Genomic DNA, 25874 nt, shown 5'->3' on the forward strand with positions numbered 1-25874 from the left:
GTTCCTTATAATGACCACAAACTAACATGCATGAGCATAATTTATAAGGGCAAACTTACCCACACATTTGCAAGCTCAGCATTTCATTGTCCATATGAGAATATGAATGCAGTGTGTGTGTATGTCAACTCTGCTCTTTTTTAGTCTCTTTTAGTTGAACAAATACCCCTAATGTAAACTCATGAAACCTATGTTTTAACCATTTTTACCTCCAGTATTGAGTTCTAGAAGTTGACTATATTAATGAAGAGGAGACAGTGTATATATTTGCTCTTTTTATTAAGTTTGTTATTTCAATACATTAGATTAAGCTTATGAACATATACAGTATCAGGTGTTTATATAATTAATTCAACTAACTAGGTAATATAATTTCACCCTCTTATTGTTCATCAAACATTTAATCAAAGTTCTGTGTGAACCACTGAACATTGAGCCATATCGAATGAACTGCAGTTTTGTTCTGTGATGTTTCTGGGCCTGTTCACACAACCAACTCCATCTGTTCAAACACATCCAAACCACAGCATTTACTATATATACTTATTCATATACATTAGGTGAATGACTTGTTTTCAAAAGCTGTTCATTTGGTTAATATGTTCACAGGAGACATTTAATTTGTTCTAAGAGCCATGATCTATATTGTCACTGTGACATTTGTGGTTTTATGAAACATAAAAGTTGCATATATTTTGGTATTTCAAAGGCTACGATGAGATCCAGACTATTAAAGTGTCAATAAATGATTACATTCTTGGGTTAACACAAAGTCTTGTGACTTCCTTGTATTTTATTATAAACACTGCAAAGCTTAATGTGTATCATACATTCCCCAGCTGGTACATGCTTTTTTCATAAAATGGTCAACAAAAATAGAAATATAGGTTCTTTGAAAATATACAATCTTTTCTATATTGCATGTGATTTTACAATAAATATAGCCGTTTAAAAAAATCTCCAAGCCTGCATGCAGCAAAATCTGCACTTATAATAGTTGTTCTCTTTTGCCTTTTGTTCATGGTATTGAAAAAAACATTAAAGAGAGAAATGAGATTTAAAAAAAAAAATGAAGAGAAATGAGGTGGGTGACCATGTTTTTTGTTTTTGTTTTATTGACTCATGCAGGGTAAAGACTGGGTTGGATTCACTTCTGTCTCCCTTATCAGCAGAAACATAAACTTTTATTCCTGCTCTTAGAACCTCTCTATATGTCTCTATTAAATCACTTTCCCCAGTTGGTACATGCTTTTTTCATAAAATGGTCAACAAAAATAGAAATATAGGTTCTTTGAAAATACACAATCTTTTCTATATTGCATGTGACTTTAAAATAATTATAGCCATTCACATTTATATATTCACTAATAAATAATTATCTTCATGATCAGCCATTCTAAAGGAAAATAGCATATATTATGCAACTTTTCTTTATACACGAAATGGACACAAAATATAAATATATTGCTTTTCAAAAGATTCCTTCCTGTATTTTAAAGGTGCTCTAAGTGATCCTGGGTGGATGTAACTTCCTGTTGACGTTCAAAGTGTTGTCAAACAAAACAGAGGCTAGCTAGACCCTCCCTCCTCCTCCTCCTCCTCCCCCTCCCCTCCGTGCTTCCTGAAACAGTCATGAACGCGCATTTAAAATCATTCTTGTCGGTTATTGGCTGGAGCATGTTTATTATGATTCGTGGTCCAGGCTGCACCAGTTTGTTTTTATTGCCGTTTTTGGAGCTTGTGGCGACTACAGAGACTGCGTTTTTTTACAGTGTGTTCAGGGGACAGGCAGCTAGCAGATATTGAGGAGATGTTTGCTGTATGTGACAAAAAATGTTTTGGCCTCAAAACGCGTGACATCACTTAGAGCACCTTTAAAACATATGCTATAATACTGTATGAGGCCTACTATTAAATGCGTAGTTCACCAGTAGAAACAGTTGATGGCGTGGGGGCGCTGTTTACAAAATCTCCAAGCCTGCATGCAGCAAAATCTGCACTTATAATAGTTGTTCTCTTTTGCCTTTTGTGCATGGTATTATAAATTAGCTGCATTCTCCAAAAAAAAAAGAAAAAAAGTACAATAATTAGAATTAGTTGATTTTTCACTCCAAAGTGAACTATTGTACAGGATCAAGTTAATGAAATGTGAGCTGGGGCCTAAGGTAAATGAATATTTAATTTTGTTGATTTGAAGCTTTCTCTGCTGGGTCAGATAACATCCTCGCCGTGCACAAACATAAAATATGCAATATACAGACATCACAGATGTACATGTGAAAGTGATCAAATGTGATGAAGCATTCTGTCACTCGGTAAAATATTCTTCAGTAAATGTCTATCTATCTGTCAGACACTTTTGGGGAAATGTTGGTGTAGAGCGCCATACCTATTTAGGATTATCCTGTGAGATTAAAGGATTAGGGCATTAGAGGAAGTGTACACACTCAAACTCTCGTCAGAGTGACTATGACACAGAGAAGCAGTGTGTACATTCTTATGGACGATCCATTCTCTGTATGACAGTAGCCTTAGCATGAAACACAAGACACTTCACAGCATGGAGCATGAGGTGTATGTGTTCAGAGAATGAGCTTATGTGCTTAAAAATATAAAAGAGAGAAATGAGATTTATAAAATAAAGAGAAATGAGGTGGGTGACCATGTTTTTTTGTTTTATTGACTCATGCAGGGTAACGACTAGGTTGGATTAACTTCTGTCTCCCTTATCAGCAGAAACAAGCCTTCTGTTCCTGCTCTTAGAGCCTCTCTATCTGTCTCTATTAAATAACTCACAACAAAATCCAAAAATACTCAGAAAGTAAATTGTGCACAAAGATTAACATAAAAGAAATGAAATCAAATCAAATAACACACATATGCACATATTCTCACACACACACATACTGTATCAAACACACTTTTTCTACCTATTTTTCAGATTTTGAACTGAACTCAGGCCTGCTGTCATCCATCTGAACCAGTGCAAATCAATACAAAACATCATATCCCCTCACCATGTGAGACAGATTGGATTACACATGCCAAAAAAAAAAAAAAGGAAAATACTGCAAAATACCTATTTATACATATAAACAAACTTAAATAGACATGCCTCATGACAAATGAAACGTGACACATATGATAGTACAGTCTGTGCCGAAACCAATAGGAATGCAGAAATGTTTATGAATGTATCAGTTTTTTTTCCTGTGTGCTAGAGAGGAATGTAGAACTGACTTTCATCAGTCTTATCTACATGTTGATATAAAATATCCTCTTCATTTATAAATCAGGCAGAGGAGAGGTTTCAGTACCACTCTTCACAACTGATACATGCATACACAAAAAACAAAATAAAAAAAATTCCTAGCACTCAAGAGCATGAGATCCAAACATGAGATTTCACTCCGAACATGAGATCATGCCAGCGTAGCACATTAATCCATAGACACCTGCTTTGGAATCATAATTATTAATTTCTTCTAAATTAATACAGATATTGATGGGGGTTCTGAATTTTTCTCCTTTTAAAAAAACGATATCCCTTTATTCTTAATATTGCTTAATAGAATAATATATTATTTAATAAATAGCTCTGACAGCTGAGCATGCAATTTAAATTTTGTTTCAGAAAATAAATGCTGTAATATCTCAACTCACACATGCAAACACACACGCACACACAGATGTACAAAGATTAATACACACAAAACCACAACTTTGCTAACTCTCTACAACCTCACTAAAGTCTAAAATGAAAAAAAATAAAAAATAAAAATAGATGTATATTTTTCTTTGAAATTTTAAGTAGTATTCTCTGATCTGTCTGTGCTGAGGATTACTGTTTCTGGCTTATGTCTCTAGCTTTGCTCTCGGTGAATAACTGTACACTTGTACACTGCTGTGTGTGCGTGTGTATATGTGTGTGTGTCTCTGTGTGTGTGCGTATGTGTAAAATAGAGGAACACACTTTCATCTGTTTAATCTCTGGAGTTGATCCTCAGTTTGAAGGAAACGCGTCCAGCAAACTTGTCTCGTTCAGTGCCCTCAGGAATCGCATTAGAGTTGATTTTGCACTCCACGTTTACTTCCTCGTTCATGGTGATGTTGAGGAACTTAATGGCCACTAGAGGCTGAGAGTAGTTTACCTGCAGCAGAAGAAGAGTGAGATATTTAGTTTTTATTAAAGGTGAATGTATCAGATAGTTTATAGCAACATGTATAAAAGCTGTATTATTTTACATTTGCTCATGTGAGCCAACATGTTAAGATCACATGACCAACGGGATATGACTCGCTTTTATCTCAGTTGCCTCCTGTTATCGGACACCTTAGCAGTTTTGTGACTATACATTAGTAACTGACAACTTTTCCTCTGCTTTTTCTTCATGTGATGCTACATCCATATCACTAGGTGTCAGTAACAGATGAATACCATAACAGCACAACTGATTGCACCTTTAAAGTCCGCGTGAACCGGAAGTTGCAAACGACTTTTCTCCAGTGCTGTGACGTATTTCCAAGTGAAACGGAATATTGAATAGAGGGCAGAGTTTTACTTCAGCGCTCCTCCTCTCCATCTCTCGCTAATTGCAGACTAACGGTCGGAGGGGAGTGGTTTAAGCATTTTCAACCCAAGCCGTCAAACTGACGTTATCAGAGAAGGGGCACCGTTGCAGAGGGGAGGAGCATTTTCAGATTTTGATTAAATATTACGAAGCCAAACAATTTTTTTTTGTGTGGATTGACTTGCACGGATGAATTGTTCACCACAAAACTAGCAATTTGAGCTAACGAAATAAATAAGGTCAATTTTGATTTCATGTGTACTTTAAAGTCAGCATGAAATGGAAATTGTGAATCTCTTTTCTTCCATATTGTCACGCACATCTGAGTAAAACAGTTTGTAGGGAAAAAAAAAAACATGTAGTATGAGGACTATCCTATCCATCAATTGTTTATTGGATAGGGGCAGATCTGAATGTGATCTTTTGATTGTAAAAAAGGGAATATAGAACATAGTTTATGTGTGATACCTAGCGCCACCCGGTGGCTGATTTCTTTCATACTTCACACAGGCCGCTAGAGTCAAGAGTTAAACAGGCCCACCAAGTTTTGTTTTGATCGGCCTCTGTTAACCTGGTCTAACAGGTTTTTAAAATTTCATAGGCCAATGGGAGCCATGTTTTTTGAGAGACAAGAAGGTCCTTATAGATATTCATAGTACCTTTTTTTTTTTTTTCCTGTTATTGCGCCACCAAGTGGACAATCACTTTACCATCATGGCAACTTGTGCATGCAATGCATGCCAATTTTCAAGTCAATCAGATTGACCGTTGTGTAGTGGCCTGTTGCACAAAGCCGGTTTCAGTTGCTACCCAGGTAAGTTCAAGATCAATTTGAGCAAACTCTGGTTTTTCGGGCTCATGAAGGTGGATTGGTTTTTAGCGGGTTTCATTGCTATGGTAACTTATGCTACACGGCTAACCTGCTCCGGAACAGGTTTTATTCTGAGTTAGAAATCACAAACCCAAAATTGACCAATCAGCTGTGAGTAAAGTGACACATATCTGATGCAATAAAGCCACTCTCCCTGTATCTCTCGCTCCAAATGAAAGCATTTTATAGTAAAAACATTTTAGAGACAAAATTGCTCATCTTTTGCTGCAAATTATTCATTATATTTATATTAAATAAATTAAAACTATGAATAATTCATAAGACATATTCATATAATTAGGAATATTATATTAATTGACAATATTAAATGCTTTTAAATTAAAATAAATATAATACATGCATAATATAAAAAGCTTTTAAACAGATTAAGCTTACATGTATTTTTTTGAGCTCTTTGTGAAACTATATTTACTATTCGCTCTATTTGATTCACATGCATTGATATAATCAGATATTTTCTTTCAGCTGCCTTCTCAAACTTTCACAGCAGCAGTATTTATTCCTGCTTTGTAAATGAGTTTAATTTCATATTTTTCATAACGATCTCTTAATCTTCAGAAGAGACATGAATTGCGCGGCTCTCTCGCGAGAAGTGAATCAAACTGACGTTCTCCATGTTCCGTGTGACTGGCCGTTTGCCGCACGTGTCACACTTTCAGGTGTACGTGCTTTGCAAACTCTGTTGAGTTGACAGAGAAAGTTTATACCGAGTGTTGTGCAACAGTTGATCCTGATCTAAACCAGGTTGAATTTATCTGGATTTGTCAACTCCAAACCTACTCTGAAAATCAGAGTTTGTTCAACTAGCTTTATGCAACAGGCCACAGATGTAGTGGTTTTAATGTTTTTTATTTATCAAGCTACGCGCTTGAACCCCTAATAATAATGAACCATATGCAATATTTAATTTCATGCCAACATTTATTTACATTATGTAAGATGTGTGTCTGTATATGTGCTTACAGGTGTATTCTCCAAGTGTGTGTGTGTGTGTTTGTGTGTGTGTGTGTGTGTGTGTGTGTGTGTGTGTGTTGTACCTGGGCTTTCTTGCCATAGTAAGGGTAGTACATAAGGTTGAAGGTGCCATTGGGGGGAAAGTACGCCAGTTCACCAAGTTTATCTGAGTCATCCGCCTACAGAGGGAGGGAGACATTGAGTTCATCTCAGCTCAGCATTTGATCTGAGGGTATCAAGCTCTTCTAACACCAAAACTGCTATTACTGTATTACTGTAAAAAACTAATTGCCCCTTAAGATGATCTTATGCTGGAATTATCTAGCATATGATCTGACTATATGAATAATCATTTTATTTTTTTGCTGCAAAAAATATATGTAACTCTATATATAGGCTAACTATATAACTTATATAAAGATTGGTCAGTTTGATAAAATTATCCAAGTCTGGCTTCCAATTTTTCTCTCATTGCAGAATATCAAAGCTGTAAAATACAGCTAGTAAAATACTCTGTTAAAATGATTATTCTTTATTCTGTCTTTTATTCTTACCCACTCGTCTTTCCCAACTTTGTATTTCTGACAAGAATGGAGGGGGAGAACAGATGAGACAGAAAAACAAAAACAAATCATCCACATGAAGCATAAACGAAGATGATGAGCAATGGTGTAAAACAACACACATTGAACAAACACTGAAAACAACAATTAAATGACAACAATGCAGAACACATGAGGATGAATTATGAGAAAGGGCAAGATATTTTTTAATGAATAAGTGATTTGCAGTTGACAGAAGACAGAACTCGATTGAGGAACATATCTGCATGAGCCTGAATGGCACCATCAGATTAAACCGCCAGTCGATATCCAGCCTGAACCCACACAAACATACTTGATCCCAGTGACACACACGATTGAGAAAGCTCCGGGAAAGAGCATGAAAAACTTCCACTCTAATGCAATACAGATCAAAGAACTGCCTGATAATGTGTGGCATTACAGCGGGGTAACAACAACCTACAGTATGTGAATGCAAACAAGCAACAGTGCTGTTAACTAAAACTATTTCTAAACTCATTCAAATAAAACTGAAATTAAATAAAATATAAATATTAAATGGAAAGCTAAAACTTGAAATGAAATATTTTAAATGTTGCATTGGCAACTGAAATGAAATAAAGCTAAATATTTTAAACGAATAAACTATAACAGTGACCAGTCACCTGATTAATACCTGCACTCTAAAAAATGCTGGGTAAAAAACAACCCAAGTTGGGTTGAAAATGGACAAACCCAGCAATTGGGTTGTTTTAACCCAGTGGTTGGGTTAAATGTTTGCCCAACGTGCTGGGTAGTTTTATTTAACTCAACTGTTGTATAAAAATTACTGTATTGCTTAAAATGAACCCAAAATATGCTGGAAATTAACATTTATTAATATGTTTAATAAATGAGCATTTATTAATAAGATAATGAATAATAAACAATAAACATTTATTAAATTGCTTATTAATAAATGTACATCTTTTGATTATTATTGTTGCCTCTAGTAATTATGTGTCTATTTTGGATTCATTTTAAGCCAGCCATGTAGTCATTTTTAATCAGTAGTTGGTTAAATAAAACTACCCAGCAGGTTGGGCAAACATTTAACCCAACCACTGGGTTAAAACAACCCAATTGCTGGGTTTGTCCATTTTCAACCCAACTTGGGTTGTTTTTAACCAAACATTTTTTAGAGTGTGCTTAATGAATTATGCAAATGAGGTAATGGCTTAAACACGCCCACCTCTCAGTCTCATGGAATTCGAAAACAGACTGAATTTTGCATGAATGAATGAGTGAAAATGAACGGGAAACACCAACCTTACTTAACTTGCTCTCATTTCTGTTTGTTTCTTCTTGTTTATTTGCATGTGAATCAGCAGCACATAGTCTGTCATGACAGCTTTTCTCTGAAGCAGGCCACCGTTCTAATTACTAGCTAATTTAATCTGTTGGCCTTGTTGAATGGCTCATGTAACTTTAATCTGAAATCAATCCCTTTCTAAAAGACTGAAGGATAAGAAGAGAGTGGGAGACTGAAACAGAGCGCTCTTACCTTAGCGCCACAAGTGACGTAAGGAGGCTGCCCGTCCTTAGTAGGCAACAGACCTATCACCTGCAAAAGAGGAATAAAGACAGAAAGACTGAAATTAGAGAGAAAAAGAAAGAGACCCACAGATAAGAACAAAAAGAAAGGTCAAATTGGGTCTCATTAAAAAGCTAAAGCAACTCTGCTTAACTATTATAAACAGTCAGGCCGCTCTCTTTAATTCTGTGGTTTCAGGTCAAAGCCATCACTCACTGTTCAATAATAATAACTGGAAAAAACTCACTCAATGCCCTAAAATCAAATCAGACATTTATTTTGATTACTGTTTGTAATATAAAATATATTCAATTAGATGTGTCAAAACACTATGTCAGGGTTTGGTGGGAGAGTTCGCAGGAATACTTGACTCTGATTTGCCAATTGAAGGATTGAGAAGTACAGCATTTTTGCATTATAAACTGTAACTTTTTAGATATTATTGTAAATGTTTCCGACACAAACATTTCACTCAATTCTATTTCACGTCTTACACGGTTGAGCTTGATGATGACGCAGGGCTTGCCCTCGTTGTAACCATAATAACGATCTGTGAGCCCAGAGCAATCCTCCAATATGGTGCGGTTGAACTGGCAGGAACGCTTGGGGAAGTTTTTCAAACTGCCACTGTCCTCCTGGATGAAGTACCGATCCGGTTTACACTCGTAATTCTTCTGGGCCTGGACTGAGTCATTGTAGGCTGCATAGAAGAAGCAACAGGACATGACCTTCTGTGAACTTCTTGCTAAATGGCATGCGGAATTTCAATAGTAAAATAATTGTAGCAGTTTCTCTGTAATACATACTGTATGCGGTTGTTCGAAAACCTCCTGGTACTCACGTGAGAGGAAGTTATTGAGGGCCTGGACATATCTTTCCCAGGTCTCTGTGAACTCCACAGTGTAAGCGATCTCCAACTGGTCTCCTTTAGGTCTGATCATCATCCCTACAAAATAACAGAAAACCAAGATACAGAGTCTTTAAGTGTGTGTATTTTTGGGTCACAGTGATTTTACCAAGTACAACATGTTCCTGGATCAACATCTTTGTTGATCCTGGAACAACATTCTAATCAACCAATCAGATTTAAGGGACACGTTTACAGTTTATATCAAGTTTAGGCTTACAACCAGGGTTAGGTGCTTCTACATTAGTGTTATTCTCCATCTGATTTCAAGGATAAGTTATGGGTAGGGTTATGACTAAATTTTCAGACAGGAATGTTATGCAGGATCCACAAATTATGTTTATCCAGGAACATGTCTTACTTGGCAAAATCACGGCGACCTAAATCACGTTCACCACAGGTTTGCATTTATTTTACTTGTGAATGGTCTGTGTGTATCACCTGGAGTTGAAAGTCTATCTTGGTATGTTGGTCTGTGGTCATCGAGTGTCTGCAGCATTACGTACATGGTGAGAGCAAATAATCCAGCCAGGAAAATGTAGAATGCCAGATAAAATAACAGGATCAGACCTAAAAAGACACACATATTCAAATACAAACTCTATAAACAAACACATACTGCACTCAAGCTCTTGGAAATGTCACTGGAACACTGGTCAAACTTAGCATTTTACAAGAATTCTAGGAGAATAATATGAATATTATTAATTATTAATAATAATTACTACTACTACTACTACTAATAAATATGCCTATTAATTTAGATCGACTAATAAATACAGCTGAATGCAGTAATTATTGGAGTTTAAGCACTATAAACCCACATTTTGCACAACATGAATCATTTTTGACAGAGAGATAGCACAATGGCAATGCCCCATACATTTAAAAAAGCCTATGGATAAGGCCTTTTTGATGCCACCTACTGTCCGAGCATCATAAGCAAATTTTACACTCCTCCACATACTCACATTTTATATGTGTACAGTAGCCTATATTAGTTTTGAGTGGATCATTTTAACCATGTCTACAGCCAATACTGATTGGCTGATGGTGGCCATATTTTATATCTGACTGTCCTTATTGATGGAACCTTAGACAAGTATACTACATACAAAATAGATTTGACTACGTGTCTGTATAGTCAAAGCGGTTTTTATGTTTTTTTTCACTGTGATAGTGCCGCCAAGTGGCCAAGTCCCTCCAAATTTGTCACATGTCCTTAAATTGATTAATATTAATGAGTGATAAATGTTAATTAAGAAATATTGACAAAGGGACTTCAATGAATTTTTCAGATCGAGCCAGCAGTCTAGGAGTAGTTCGCAAAGTATGTTTTGCAAATAAATAAATGACAGAATTTAAAGGTGCCATCGAATTGAAAATTGAATTTTCCTCGGCATAGTTGAATAACAAGAGTTCAGTACATGGAAATGACATTAGATGAGTCTCAAACTCCATTGTTTCCTCCTTCTTATATAAATCTCAATTGTTTAAAAGACCTCCGAAGAACAGGCGAATCTCAACATAACACCAACTGTTACGTAACAGTCGGGATCATTAATATGTGTATTAATATTTGTATATGCCAGCCCATGATCGAGGCATTACACAAGGGCAGGCAGTACTAGGTAAGCAAGCAAGGACAATAGCGAAAAATGGCAGATGGAGCAATAATAACTGACATGATCCATGATAACATGATATTTTTAGTGATATTTGTAAACTGTCTTTCTAAATGTTTGTTAGCATATTGCTAATGTACTGTTAAATGAGGTTAAAGTTACCATCGTTTCTTACTGTATTCACGGAGACAAGAGCCGTCGCTATTTTCATTATTAAACACTTGCAGTCTGTATAATTCATAAACACAACTTCATTCTTTATAAATCTCTCCAACAGTGTAGCATTAGCCGTTAGCCACGGAGCACTATCAAACTCATTCAGAATCAAATGTAAACATCCAAATAAATACTATACTCACACGATTAGACATGCTGCATGACGAACACTTTGTAAAGATCCATTTTGAGGGTTATATTAGCTGTGTAAACTTTGTTTATGCACTGTTTAAGGCAAGCGCGAGCTCTGTGGGCGGAGAGCGTGCGATTTAAAGGGGCCGCAGCATGAATCGGCGCATTTCTAATTATGCCTCAAAATAGGCAGTTAAAAAAATTAATTAAAAAAAATCTATGGGGTACTTTGAGCTACAACTTCACAGACACATTCAGGGGACACCTTAGACTTATATTACATCTTGTAAAAAAACGTTCGATGGCACCTTTAAATCAGAGCTATTGTCATGGAAAGGTATAACATGCACGACTCAGAATGAAATATATGGTTTAAGTACAGGGAGCAAACAAAAGGAACTAATTAAGACCAGCTGAACAGAATGATGAATTAATGGGTAACCTAGGTCACAAACTAGGAAATCAGATCAAATAATGACCGGAAGACAAAACAGAACTGAATCAAATCACACTAAACAAAACCATGAACCTAACAGCTATACATTTTGTTTATCTTGACCCAATGACTTAATGAAATTTTATTGCACAAAACTTGTAACTTCTCCAATTTAACACTCTTTAATAAAAACATATTTGATCAGAGTGTTTGTAATAAGATATGCAGAATACTAGGAACATAACACCATATATTTTGCACTCTGTCTTGCTTCGTCTCTCTCATTCTGCTGATGTAACTGAGTAAAGAAATAAGGCAGGCCTAATCCTCTTAACTTCTCACCAGAGCACCCCAATCTCCTCTGCTCATTCATATATTTATATTCAGTGCATACATACACATTCACTGCAGCTCTGTCTTACACATATTCACACTTTTACACACAAATGTCCCTTAGAGGAAGTCTGGTAATCCTTTCTGGTCAATGTCTAGTCTTTGACAAAATTGAATTACTGCAGGGCAGATGTGGGTATTAAGAGGGGTGAAAAGGGGAGGGATGGTGACAGGAGGAGGAGAAGAGGGCAGATTAAATCACAAGGGGGATTTTCAGGGAATATACTGTATTATAATAATAATTGTATACACTACCGTTCAAATGTTTAGGGTAAGATTTTTTAAAGGTTTTTGAAAGAAGTATTTTCTGCTCACTAAGACAATCTAAGTATATTATTGTGAAATATTATTACAACTTAAAATAATGATTTTCTATTTTCATTTAGAATGATTTCTGAAGGATCATGATGTGACACTGAAGACTGAGGTAATAGCTGCTGAAAATTCAGCTTTGACATCACAGGAATAAATTAATTTGTAAAATAATATGCTGATTTGGTGCTCAAAAAACATCAGTTGCGCTGCTGAAACTCTGATACATTTTTTTATTAACAATTCTTTGATGAATAGAATGTTCAAAAGAACAGAATTTATTTGAAATAGAAATGCTTTGTAACATTATAAATGCCTTTACTGTCACCTTTAATGCATCCCTGCTAAATAAAAGTATTAATTTTCTTTAAAAAAAAAAGTATTAATCCCAAACTCTTGAACAGTAGTGTACATATATCATTTATATTACATATCAGAAAAAATATGCACAAAATATTATAGCTTGCAGGACACTTGGACAGCCTAAATTTTTTAATTAATTATTTAATTTATTTAAGTAATTACTTTATTATGTAATTATATTATTTGTTATTATTTGTTATTATTTTATTATTATTATTATTATATTTCAATTTAATTAATTATTCATTTAAATTAATGAATAATTTCAAATAATTGATAATTACCTGAATACTCTGATAAAATGTAGAGATTTCATAATTCATTAATTTGCCTCTGTAAAATGAATATACTTCAAAACATATTCATCAACACTAAATAATTTATGGTTGCTACACTGTAAAAAAAAATCCCAGTAAAATTTACGGTAAAAAAACGGCAGCTGTGGTTGCCAGAACTTTACCGTAAAAAATACAGTAGCAACGTAAAAAAAAAAATCTGTTAAATTTACGGTAAAATAACGTATTTCATTAACTGATATAATGTTAATTTACCAACCTAATGAAGTACTAATATCTGTTTTGTACCTTTATAATACACTGACAGTCACCAAACACAGTGGTGATAAGAGTTACATGATGAATCAAAATTCATCACAAGCAGATTTTCCACAAGCTGAGAAGGACAACACTAACATATAGAAGGAGCACACAGTGTCATTCACACACACACTAAACACCATCATGGTAACATGCATGAAATTTTAAAAATGCAATAAACATTAATTTAACAGCATTAGATGTAACATAAAACCCTAATGTACATAACTGATTAGAAAAAATGAGAAAAACTAAGAAGTAACATTTATTTCAACGAAAATATATCAAATGTGAAGTGTCACGCAGGGAATTGTGGGAATGTCAATGTATGGTTTTTCACTGTAAATTTTTACAATTAATTGTTATTTTTCACTTCCAAAAACTGTGAATTTAATGGTATTTTACCGTAAAATTACATTAAATGTACCGTTAGATCTATTACAGTTATTCACCGTATATAGTACGGAAACTTTCTGAAAACCAATCGACAGTTTTTCACCGCAGCATTTTTACAGTCTTTTACTGTTAAAATCACGGTCATTTTTTACAGTGTATTTTGAACAGATCAGGCTCTATCATTCCATAGAGGGGATATGAGGGATAGAGGAATATGTTTGTACACATATATGTGCACGCTTCAGTATGGTGGCTAGCAGGAGTGTGTACGCCTGAGGAGAGCTCATTAAGCTACAGGACACCTGAGCTTCACACAGTGAGGCCCCTGGGGACAGTCGATCAGGTTGCCCCTGGCCGAGGGAGGAGGGATACCGGATCTCTGCCCCCTGTTCTGCTGCATCCAGGAGCTCCCCGCACAGACAGGCTTTCACTGATCAATAACAGCAGTGCAATGTGAGGTTACTCTACAGGCTAGGATTACACAGGAGTGTGTGTTAATATACCTGGAGAGAGTGAAAAAGAACGCAATGGATGCGTAAGAGAGAAAGCGAGCAAAGATAAGATGAGAACGTTGTCTTATGCAGGAAGACTAACAAAGCCCAAATGATCAAACCATTAAGCATTACTTAATCTAACAGCAGGAGAGCCTCAAAATAACCACCATCTCTCTCAGGACTCCAAGTACCTGCATTATCAGACATTACTTGCTGAACTTGGTTAAGGGGTTAAAATTTGGTACATCCTCATTAGCTGTGCTGGCTCTCCTCGCGATCCGTGTAAGTGTGTGTGTGTGTGGCGAATTCTGCACCAAGCGAGAGTGATACACTATCGGTGCTCTTCTGTTTCTTTATCTGTCTCTCATCATGATGAAAGTCACCCTCCCTCTTTCAACCCTCTAATTTGAACGCAACCTGAAAGACAGGAACAAAATGTGCCGCTGTGATCTGCTATTCGCATGGTCATGATCATTAATACAGAGAAGAAACATACAAACAATCTCTTTAGATCTATCCTTTCTGATTTATCAATTCTAAAGTCCATCAAACCTACCATGCCACCATACTATCAAATACAGCTTCAGAGGAACACACAGCTGTGATATAGACAAAGGGAGCAGTCCGTCCACTGTTATTTCTGAATATCAATTTCCTGTTTTGGCAGCAAGAACTTATGCAAATAAATATAGAGATAGTAACTATACTGATTTTTTATTTTTTTTATTTTTTACCTTATAATGTGCTTCACATGGTAAGTAAATTAAATGATTTTATTCATTATTTAACATCACTGAATCAACCCAAATAGATTAGGTTACACCAACAAAGATAAGGATTAAATCAGGTAAATAAAGCTCCTCACTATAGCAGATAGCTTTTTATTACATAGCTAGCTCTCTGGACATTTGAACATTCAGTCGTCCATATGCTGTACTGTACTTGCTCAAAAACTGAACTGAAAATGGTGCTACTTTCAGAAGAATTCATATTAATATTACTGTCATTTTGTTACACTGTTTGCCATGCAAGGCTCATTGTTTTGTACATTGTAGTAGACTATTTTTGTAGTGCAATATTAAGGATAATAAGAGGGTAAAATTACATCATCATCTCTATGTATTTATCTATGATGTGTGCAGCTGTATAATAAGCTGGATTCATTTGAACAAGAATTCTGTGACTAAATTCAACAAGAAGATCTTAAAATACAGTATATCGTCTGAAAAGCTAATAATAATTATAACATAAAAATGAAAAAATAATTCAATAATTTTAAAACAAATCATTTTAAAAATAAAAAGTCAAAATTAAATACTTATTTAAAAAGATGATTTTCTTTCACTTGCATTTATTGTGACCGTTAACCAACATTGCTTGTGCAAATGTATTGTTAAATTATTGAAATACTAACATAAAATCTAACTTATTTACTTCAAGTTTTTTATGTCAAAGGGATTTGGCTGATGAAAAAAGTTTTGGAATCCCTAAAGCTAGAATATCAGTAGGCTACCACTATAATTATTCAGTCCCTCCAGGATTTCGCGATTCTGCGATCGCTGAATTTATTGCAAAATCAAGCAAACTCTGCAATATTTGGAGGAGCTTGCATTTTTTTCTTAATTGCCGCAGATTTTTTCCACAGATTTTGGGCTTAGACAAGTCCCGTGATGTCATCGCAACATGCATTTAATCAAATCGTTTGAGCAGCGCAGCTCGGACCAATAATAGACAACGCGACAGGAGTTCAGAGCAGCGGGCCGATCTTGATCACACGACAATATTTCTACACAGCGATGTGAAGGAAGCACTTGAATTCACTGCGGAATTAATAACATCGCTGTGAAATCTTGTGAGAAGCATTCACATTCGTCGCAGATTTCTCTGTTAAACCACAGATATCAGATCAAACAGTTTGATCTGATAATCTGGAAATCATGATAAACATTGTGCCACTGGTTACTCCACTCGAAAAAGTTTGGGACTAATGTTTTCGAGTGCTTTTACATGCTTCACACAAACTTTTCCCAGCACTTCAAAGCTTTAAATATTGCCCAATTTGAATGTTATTTTTAATGTGACATCCAAAACATTATTTGTTCATCCTTCATAGTTTGTGAAACTAAAGGTTTCACAAGGAAAGCAAACCCTTATTTAGAAATAAAAAAGACAATAAATTACCACTGTAGTGGATGCTGCAGAGGAGCACTTATTGGCGTATTAGCCATTTCCACAGCACCCTAGTATATATTTTTAATATTTATTAATAATAAAATAAAAGTTAATATTATCTGCATTTCAACTAAGGCTCAGTGCTTTTCTGTCAGTCCTCACAGCTCTGCCAAATCAGGGGTTGGTGCCACCTTAGAACTTAAAGGGTTAGTTCACCCAAAAAATGAAAATTCTGTCATTAATGACTCACCCTCATGTCGTTCCAAACCCGTAAGACTTTCGTTCATCTTCAGAACACAAAATAAGATATTTTTGATAAAATCTGATGGCTCAGTGAGTGCCAAAAAAACAAAATAGTGACTTTATTCAACAATTTCTAGTGACTGCTTCATGAAGCATTGAAGCTTTACGTATCTTTTGTTTCGAATCAGTGGTTTGGAGCGTGTATCAAACTGCCAAAGTCATGTGATTTCAGTAAACAAGGCTTCGGTATGTCATAAGTGTTTTGAAACATTTCAAAATTTCAGTGGTTCACCACTGGGGGCAATGATCTCTGTAAACCCATGAACCCACATGCTGTAAATATTGCCACAATTTTAAGAAAAGCCGTCACAAATTCAGTCATTTTAGGCCACAAAAATCAGAAAAAAAAGTCCTGTTAAATCCTGGAAGGACTGGATAATACCTTCAGAACTTTTCTAGGCAGTTAATTTCCAGGAAACCTCAGGGACTGTTCGTAAGCGTGCTTATAATAGAAGCGAAGCGGTCATGATTTGCAGGCGGTGAGACACGCTCGTTTTTTCCAGGCGCAGCAAAATGAAAAAATCGCAACTTTTCAGAATGCCGCAAGCGCACCACAGATCATGTGACAAGAACCAACCGATCAGCTACGGCCTTTCCGTAACAACATCGAAAGCTCAACCGAACAGCTGATCATTGCTGTACAGGTTTTTATTCCTCATCTCCATAAATATAATCTAGCAGTAAAGCCAATGCAAGGGCTAGAAATCAATTTATCCGTTGCTGATACTTTCTTCGTCATCATGGAAAGTGCAGTTCATGGTTGCATAGGAATGACGGACGCCACGGGAGCGCAAACGCTTTGGAAAGGAGGAGAAAGCGGCATGGCCGTGCTTTCCACAGGTTTTAGACGTGATATGTGAACGGCCCCTTATGCTTCTTTGAAGGTGGTATTAAGATCTTCTGATATCGGTTGCTGCATTATGAGCTGTAATTCTCAGGAGTGGTTTAGATATTCACTTACAGCCTTTGCAAGAGTGATGTTTAACAACAAGATGGAACAAAGGCTCTATATGACCCTCCAGAGGGCTGTAAGGTCAAGTGCTTTTATCGGATGTATTGACCCCTCTGTGCCCCATGGGTCCTGACAGCAACCCTGGATATGTTTCAATAGAAGACACAGCTGTATGAATGTAGCTACAGCTTCCACCGTCCTCCATAGGTCACTATTAAGCTTCAGTAATGAGGATGTACTTTGTTAAAGAATCTAAGCATACCCAGGTTCACTCTGGTTTGGGCACAGACAAAAATAGACTAATTAAGGAGTCTTAGAGAGCACACTGGCTTAACTAGGCAGCTAGTCCTCAGAGCATCACACACACACACACTCACTGAGCTGCCACACACTGAGCTCCCTAGAGCAAAATGTGCTGGCATACAGTCTTGAGGGCAGTGATCTAGCATTTTTCTAACTCAAGCATATTCACGCACACACACACACACACACACACACACACAGTATCCCATAGCATTGACAGCTGAGTTATAGATGCCCGACGGGCAGAGTCCGCTGATAGCTTTAATGCCATCACACCCTGATTAAAAGATACATTCAGTTCCAGAATTAATCTACGGCCCTAGAATAGGCCGCGTCTCTACATGATAGCCTCACCAAGGCAACCAATGAGCCTATTAGTAAAGGATTACATCTTACACTAATTCACCCCCCCCCCCCTCCCCCTACACACACACACACACACACACACACACAAAATGGCCCTTGGCTAGATTAAATCATCTCAATGTCACTGCAAAAGACAATTTGCAGCAATATGCAATGGGCTAAAGGTGTTTTATGGTTATTGTATTTAGTGGTTTGAATATGTTTGGAAAGTTTAAACAGGTTTAAACCAAATGGCAGAATGTAAATTTGTAAAACGTGAAACTGTAGGTAAAAAAACAAAAAAACTGGCAGCTGATGTTACCGAAATTAAGGGTGGCCATTTGTTGACTGTATATTTTACAGTTCCTAAATGTCATTCAATTATATTAAGTTTATATACCAACCTATTTTAAATATTAAAATCAGTTTGTCATGATAAAATGTACACTAAATGATACAGGTTGCACACTGGGGCTTAAAGTTGGCCTCCATAGCAACTGTCAGGGTAGCACAGGCTAACACACATGACAGTAAAATAATGCAATTAACCTGATAAAATACATCATAAAGCCCTCCAAACTACATAACTGATACCAAGAAAGAAACTAAAATTTATTATATGATTAGGAATGTTTAAGAAGGAAATAAATTAAAGTGATTCATACTTTTGACAAAAACATCACTTATACAGCATTTCACTATATTTGTACTGCCTCTTTAAAAATAATCGTTCACAAAAAGTATATAATAATTCATACTTTGTACTTCTATAAACATATAGTAAGGTAGCCTATTTAACACATTGTTACTGCAGAATTTTAAAATCCTTTTGCTTTTTAAATGACTGTTCTTCACAGAATGTAGTTGAGGAAATACTGATGTGTGCAAAACGTTTTGCCTGAAGCGCATTTTGGAGTTTTGCAGTGACTCGACGCATCACATTTTTTCGCGCTGTTCACTGTCTGATACCGCGCATTCAACGCTTCTATCCAGAAGAAGACAATAGGCTAATCATTAAGTATAGTAACTTTAATCTGTCTGTGGATATCAATTTCGTTCATTTGACAAAGATAAACACATACTAAGGCCAACGTATTACGTTTTACAGCTGCATAAACGCGCTGGAGAGGAAGAGAGGAAACGCAAGTGACGCATTACAGCCAGGCAACGCAACTGGAGTTTCAGCACCTCGGACAGCGATCAGTGAACTTCTCAGCACTGACAGAGTGAGGCGATTGCACCTCAGGTTCATATTATAATTGCAAAATTATGTGGCACTAATTAGCATACGTGCATGAGTATAATCCTGTCAATGCTTGTAAGACTTACCCCAGCTGCTCGCGGTCCTCCCGCAAAACTCGCGCGTCCTCGGGTTCCAGAAGAACTCTTTCCACGCGCTCTTCTTTTCATCTTTTGCCATTTTCCTAGACGAAATGAATGTGCACTCACAGAGTCAACGCCTCGAGGCTAACACTCTCTTTGAGAGTAATAAACAGCTATTCAGCCCTTGAATATTGTAGAGAAAGGGTTAAAGCGGTCTTTTAGGTCTCAATGGAAAGCGTTTTTAAATGAAAAACTGGGTAAAAGCGATACCCAAGGCACTCTGCCGAAACCTGAGCACACAAGCGAGAACTGAGTGAGAGTAGATCTCGCTCCCTATGTAACACCCGGTGTTCTGCACACTCACCAGTGCAGTGCGCATTCCGCAGAGAGAGAGAGAGAGAGAGAGAGAGAGAGAGAGAGAGCAGTGCAGCACTAATATGCCGATACTGCAGTAGAACAAGCTCTGCCTGCTCAGCCCCCCCCCCCCCCCCCAAAAAAAAAGAGCCCCTCCCTGTGCAAAACTCAAGTCACTTCTTGGCCAATAGCAGCGCTATGCGGCGCAGTTAGCCCCGCCCCCTCAGTAAAGTTACAAACTGTAAAGGCTGTGATGGCAGAGACTTGTCGGGGCATCCGTCTGTCTCTAGTGAGGCCGTTGCCATGGAGACACTTGCGTGCCCTGCTTTGGGAAGTATCAGGTGAAGCCAGGGAAAGCTCTCTCAGGATGTGTTTGGTGTTTCGGTTCTGGACTGTTTCGTGCAAAGAATCCCAGTGGCCTCAGATTTTCAGATGCACTGTAAAAACATAATCTTAGATCAAGGAAATGGTACAGAAAAAATAACCAAAGATTGAATTGATTTAAACAAAACAAGTAATGTAACTTGATGCAGCATTTGTATTACAAAATTGGCTACTACTCTGTCAATTGGCATTAGAGATTGGCATTAGAGATTGATACAATTGGATTAATGCATTCTTTTAATTCAGAGAGTGCTACATTAAAAAAATATTATTTGGCATCTTCCCAGCACGCACTGGGGCATTAATACTAGCCTATGTGGTGAATTCAGAACTGCATACTACCAGTACTATTCCTGATATAAGATATTATAAAAGTAGTAATAGTATACTAGTATGCGGTGGAATTCAGCAAGGGTCACATTGTTTGGCCACTTGCAAGTTTTATTTACATTGCCATTGATTTTATCATGTTTAAAACCTTGTGTTGATGTCAAGAATTAATTTTTAAAATGATAGCAGATTAATTGCAACGTGACATTATGTTCAGTAAGATAATACTTTAAAATAAGTATTATTTCTATAACTTCTTATAATAAAATAATAATATATAATCAAATACTAATTTAAAATTAAAGGTGCTCTAAGTGATCCTGGGTGGAGTAACTTCCTGTTGACGTTCGAAGTGTTGTCAAACAAAACAGAGGCTAGCTAGACCCTCCCCCCTCCTCCTCCTCCCCTCCGTGCTTCCTGAAACAGTCATGAACGCGCATTTAAAATCATTCTTGTCGGTTATTGGCTGGAGCATGTTTATTATGATTCGTGGTTCAGGCTGCACCAGTTTGTTTTTGTTGCCGTTTTTGGAGCTTGTGGCGACTACAGATACGGTATGTATGCGTTTTTTTACAGTGTGTTCAGGAGACAGGCAGTTAGCGGATAGTGAGGAGATGTTTGCTGTAAGTGACAAAAAATGTTTTGGCCTAAAAACGCGTGACATCACTTAGAGCACCTTTAATAACCCAAAAACACTTAAACTCTTGGTTTCTTTTCTTCAGTTCTACAAACATCCCAATTTTACAGAGCAGAATTAAGTAGTACCATTTTCCAAATTCAGGGAAATAAAAGTACTGGGAAGTGGCCAAGCAATCTTTTATTTAAGTAACTTTATTGGCTACTTTATTATATATGCTTTGAACAGCAAACCATTAAAGGGTTAGTTCACCCAAAAATGAAATTTCTGTCATTAATTACTCACCCTCATGTCGTTCCAAACCCGTAAGACCTTCGTTTATCTTCAGAACACAAATTAAGATATTTTTGATGAAATCCGAGATTTTTTTATCCCCCATAGAAAGCAACATAATTACCACATTCAAGGTCCAGAAAAGTAGTAAAAACATCATTAAAACAGTTGATGTGACTGCAGTGGTTCAACCTTAATGCTATGAATCAAAGATAACACTTATTGTGTGCAAAAACTAAACAAAAATAATGACTTCATTTAATCTCTCCCTGTCAGTCTCCTATGCTGTTTACGTTGTAGTGCAGTGCTTCTGTGATCTACATCAGAATGCTGACTCAGTACTGGCTGATGCTGTTCACGTGAGCAGATACTGTGTAATACTGGCGCTGGAGCTGGCCAATAATGAATCACCGTTCTGACGTAGAACACAGAGGTGCTGCACTGTCTATACAACGTAAAAAGCATAGGAGACTGAGGGAAGAGACGAAATTGTTGAATAGTCATTATTTTTGTTTTGTTTTTGCACAATTGCCCACATTGAAACTGGATGCTGAAACAACCAGCCTAGAAGGTCAGGATGAAGAGAAAGTGAATGAATGAATAAAAACATTACCACATCAGACTGTGACAGCAGATATCCAATTGGTCGTATCATGAGTGGTCTGCAGGACAAGAAGACATTAAATGTGGTTGCAACAGTTTGTTTTACTCCCTCTCTCTCTCTCTCTCTCTCTCTCTCTCACACACACACACACACACACACACACACTGTTACTCGCACACATGATGTTATGTTCATCATATAAAATTTATTTCATGACGATATCAATGCAAATATAGCACTACAGTGATTCCAAGGTACACCGTATCTTACCATACCAATATATTATGGCACTCATAATATGGCCACCGTTTATGTAGACACGCAAAGCCGACAGTTTCTGTAAACTAGTTTACCCAATAATACTTAAGTTACCCTTTTCATCTTAATAAATTGCCACTAGATGATTATTTAGTATATCTGAAGTACAAACTGGGCACAATTTATATAGACTGGGACGCAGCCCAACCTTGAACTGAATCTTTAAGGGAATCCGTCAAGAATTCCCAGCATGCATTGCACCAGCCCTCCTCTACTGTGGTCCTCCGTACTGTTTGATAAAGACTGTATTTCAAATGGCCACCCAGGTATTGTAGTGAAACCCCGGTGTCGTGGTGACAACGTGTCAAACCCTTGGCGACATCACTGCAAATGTTGTCATCGCGTTTACAGTAGTGTTGCCAGGGTGAGAACTGTACAGGTCGGTGCTGTTAACTATTCAAAAAATAACAACAACTTTTAAATACAACCACAACAACAACTGAGAAACATTCAATTGCCAACAGTTACAAAAGGATCCACTCCCCAAAACTCCATTGCATCCAAAAAGTAAAACATAAAAAAATTATAGAGCAGTCAAAAGAATGAACAAGAGAAATGAAATAACAGCAGTGAGGGATATGTAGGCAAAAGTAGAAATTCAGTATAGCAGCAGAAGTACTTCAAAAATATCCAACTGATATTCCAACGAGCCAGGTGGAGTGTGTTCATGAGGGTATGAATGCGATCAGAGTTGCTTAAAGGGACTTGCATGACACTAGCTGGAAAAACACTGGTGTGTGTGAGTGTGTGTGTCTGAGACTGTGCCTTTAGTAGAGAGGGCTCGCCTTTCAGCGGTCCATTCAGTACAGTGTAGACAGGTAGCCACAGATAAAACTACTAAATTTCTTTATAAAACAATTAAACACCTTGTACTTTTATACATTATATGCTACAATATATTTATTGATTACAAGTATGAAAGTGGAAATAATTGCTACATAATCAATACAGTTGTACATGTTTATTTTACAGATTTTAACACTTGTGTGTGTGTGTGTTTTTTTTATCTTAATGTCATGTGGTTCGCTTTGTTTTGTGCGGAAAGTTCCAACATCGGTCTGAGGAGCGCCCCTGCATGTTCATTTTTCCCAATAGGGCGCTGCGAGTGTGTGCGTTTGTGTGTATATGCATGTGTACATGAGCATTGGACAGTGTGGAAAGTTTTTTTTTTTTTTCGTTTGTTTTATTCTCAGGGTGACTGGATTGCTCAGTCTTACTGTACTTAAGATAAAACTGACAAGGACCTTTTATATATGTAACTATATGTTATTAAACGTTATGGCAACCCCAGTTGATTGACATATGTGACTGTGCTGCCAAAAGGACTGAAAAGTACAGTTGGATGTTAGCTTCAGATATGCTCAGATACAGATTAATTGTAAACAGATGCATAAATATGGTGGTTCGACAGTTTTTAGGTGAATACAATGACACCTTGTGTTAACGCAGCCCATGCATCGATACTCACTCTCTTTCCTATGATAGTTTTTGTAATGAAGCTCATCCTGTGATCTTATTGGTTGCTATTTTCATCAAGTAAATTTCAACAACTGATTTGCTCTTGCAATGCGGATCTGACCTAGGCGTTCTTGGTTATCTTTGTGATTTTGTATTGGACTGGGCCAAATGATCAGTTTCCTGCTTTAACAAATATTGCTACAAAGGTCACGCAACTTCTGCTGAACATCTTTTCTTATACTCCCCAGATACACAGACACACGCGTCATTGCACTCAGCAAATTGGCACTCAATCAATAGGCAGTAATTACACTTAAAATGGATCTCTTCTACAATCTACGACAGTACCACACAGCACTTCATCACTGTTTCCTTCATCATGTCTGAATGTGTAACAAGAGTTTGACTTTTTCTGTGTATACATATGTCGAATTTTGTATTTTATTAATGTTTCCCTGTATTCCTTGCAATTTTGTTCTCTGTGTGTCTGAATTTCCTCTCGTCTCTGGTCTACTTCCAACCTCACATGCCTCTAATGCAAAGATACAATTACAAAGTTCACCATGACACACACACACACACACACACACACACACACACGCACACACACACACACACACACGCACGCACTCATTCCGACACTCCTCTGGAATGTAAAAAAACATCAGTCTAGTGGATGCCCAGGAAACAGCAGCATAACTGAGTAAATCTGGTCAGTAAAAACACACAAGCTCAAAGTCACAGAGAGTTTATGATATGAAGAAAAGCCCCGCTATGATCTTTCAGCGTCTCTTCATTCTTTACGCATCAAGTTTTGATCATTTCTTCGATCCTAGGAGGAAAAAGCATGTCTATTCTCCTCGCTAATTGATTATATTTAGAGTACGAACGTTACGATGCTCCAAAGATTTCCAGTGTGTTTCAAAAAGGTTGTAAACTCAGCAGCACAGGTTATTTTTGCAGCAGGTCAGAGAGAGTTCAAACTCCAGTGTGTGTGTGGCTGCTGCACTTATATGGCACATAAACACTCTGTGAACAAATTTTTTCTCCTGCTTCTACAGAGAGATTTAATCTAAATCATGCTATTCTCTCTTGGCAAAACAGTCTCACTTTGTTTTTCCAGTTTTATTTTAATCTCTTCACTCAAAGGCCTCTTCTCTCATTTCCCCCGAAATTCCAATTTTGTCTTTTCACACCAAAAAGAAAAAAAGAAAAGAAAAGATTTCCGCTCACTCTGTCTCTATCAGTCATGACTTTCATATTTCCTAGCCTTTCCTCTCTCTACCTCGGTCAGATGGCCGTGTCCCACACCACAGCCTGCGGCCTCTGGCAGGGCGGCGTTCCAGTCTTGCGGGGCTCTGGCGTTCTCCTCCAGCTGGGTAAAATAGGCATACTGTCCTGCTTACATAAGCTTTTATCTGGCCGGCGATGAGCCTTAATCTCTTTACACAGGCAGCGCTTTCTCTCGATCACCTCCAGGAGCTTGCCGTCACGCTGGGCCGGAGCTGCAGAGGTGCCGGCTGTGCCCGCGCTGATGGGAGCCTGGGCCTGTGCGGCGAGCTGAGCCAGCTGCTGGAACTGGAGCTGGATCTGCTGCTGGTGCTGGTACTGCTGCTGCCGGCTTAGTGACGGACTGCAGGGAGCCTGAGACTGAACCTGCGAGAGAGAGTGGAACTACAGATGGTACAGATGGTT

General features: G+C 37.2%; 2 protein-coding genes across 5 annotated transcripts in view; both read right to left on the minus strand.

Annotated features, from left to right (window-relative positions):
• Positions 1-260: 260 nt before the first annotated feature.
• atp1b2b (ATPase Na+/K+ transporting subunit beta 2b) lies at positions 261-20209 on the minus strand. 2 transcript variants are annotated; one of them, XM_048188130.1, is made up of 9 exons: positions 19828-20209; positions 9902-10030; positions 9395-9499; positions 9048-9253; positions 8524-8583; positions 6972-6998; positions 6501-6596; positions 3974-4151; positions 261-502 (listed from the first exon to the last, which is right to left on the minus strand). In XM_048188130.1, exons 1-8 carry the CDS (start codon positions 19916-19918, stop codon positions 3984-3986), a joined length of 882 nt encoding a protein of 293 aa, XP_048044087.1. In that variant the 5' UTR covers positions 19919-20209; the 3' UTR covers positions 261-502; positions 3974-3983. The 2 variants fall into 2 exon arrangements, with proteins under 2 accessions (XP_048044087.1, XP_048044088.1); XM_048188131.1 differs by lacking the exon at positions 6972-6998 and having other exon boundaries at positions 19828-20203.
• A 2379-nt stretch (positions 20210-22588) lies between these two features.
• The window catches only part of LOC125266967 (neuronal tyrosine-phosphorylated phosphoinositide-3-kinase adapter 1), a 46650-nt gene continuing 43364 nt past the window's right edge, over positions 22589-25874 (minus strand). For all 3 annotated transcript variants that reach the window (XM_048188134.1, XM_048188132.1, XM_048188133.1), the window contains exon 7: positions 22589-25853. In XM_048188134.1, coding sequence (XP_048044091.1) covers positions 25470-25853 — 384 coding nt within the window. In that variant the 3' untranslated portion in view covers positions 22589-25469. The remainder of the gene's footprint in view (positions 25854-25874) is intronic.

The sequence above is a fragment of the Megalobrama amblycephala genome, linkage group LG4 (assembly GCF_018812025.1).
Source record: "Megalobrama amblycephala isolate DHTTF-2021 linkage group LG4, ASM1881202v1, whole genome shotgun sequence".
NCBI classification, from domain to species: domain Eukaryota; kingdom Metazoa; phylum Chordata; class Actinopteri; order Cypriniformes; family Xenocyprididae; genus Megalobrama; species Megalobrama amblycephala.